Genomic DNA, 249 nt, shown 5'->3' with positions numbered 1-249 from the left:
CTTCTGTAGAGTTCCTAAGCTAACCAGCCTTGCTTCCTTCAGGAGTGGGGGACGACATGCCTTACCTTTGAGAAGGACCCAGAGCCCTTCGGCAAGGCTCGCGATGCCAACATTGTTGCCATTGCACGTGAGATGGGCGTCAACGTGGTCATGAAGACTTCACACACACTCTACAAACCGGAGAAGTGAGTTCTTTGTGTATTTGACTTGATCTTGTATGCTTTGGATTGCTTGTGTGGATGTGCGCGC

General features: G+C 50.6%; 1 protein-coding gene across 1 annotated transcript in view; it reads left to right on the top strand.

The window, feature by feature from the left end:
* Positions 1-249, top strand: part of LOC119587748 (cryptochrome-1-like) — a gene marked incomplete in the record, with an annotated part of 40,863 nt that overhangs the window by 35,327 nt on the left and 5,287 nt on the right. The window contains 1 exon segment of the mRNA XM_037936434.1: positions 43-185. Coding sequence (XP_037792362.1) covers positions 43-185 — 143 coding nt within the window.

This window comes from Penaeus monodon, chromosome 23 (genome assembly GCF_015228065.2).
Source record: "Penaeus monodon isolate SGIC_2016 chromosome 23, NSTDA_Pmon_1, whole genome shotgun sequence".
Taxonomy (NCBI): Eukaryota; Metazoa; Arthropoda; class Malacostraca; order Decapoda; family Penaeidae; genus Penaeus; species Penaeus monodon.
Note: the sequence above shows the minus strand (reverse complement) of the source record. Positions and strands in the feature narration are given on the sequence as shown.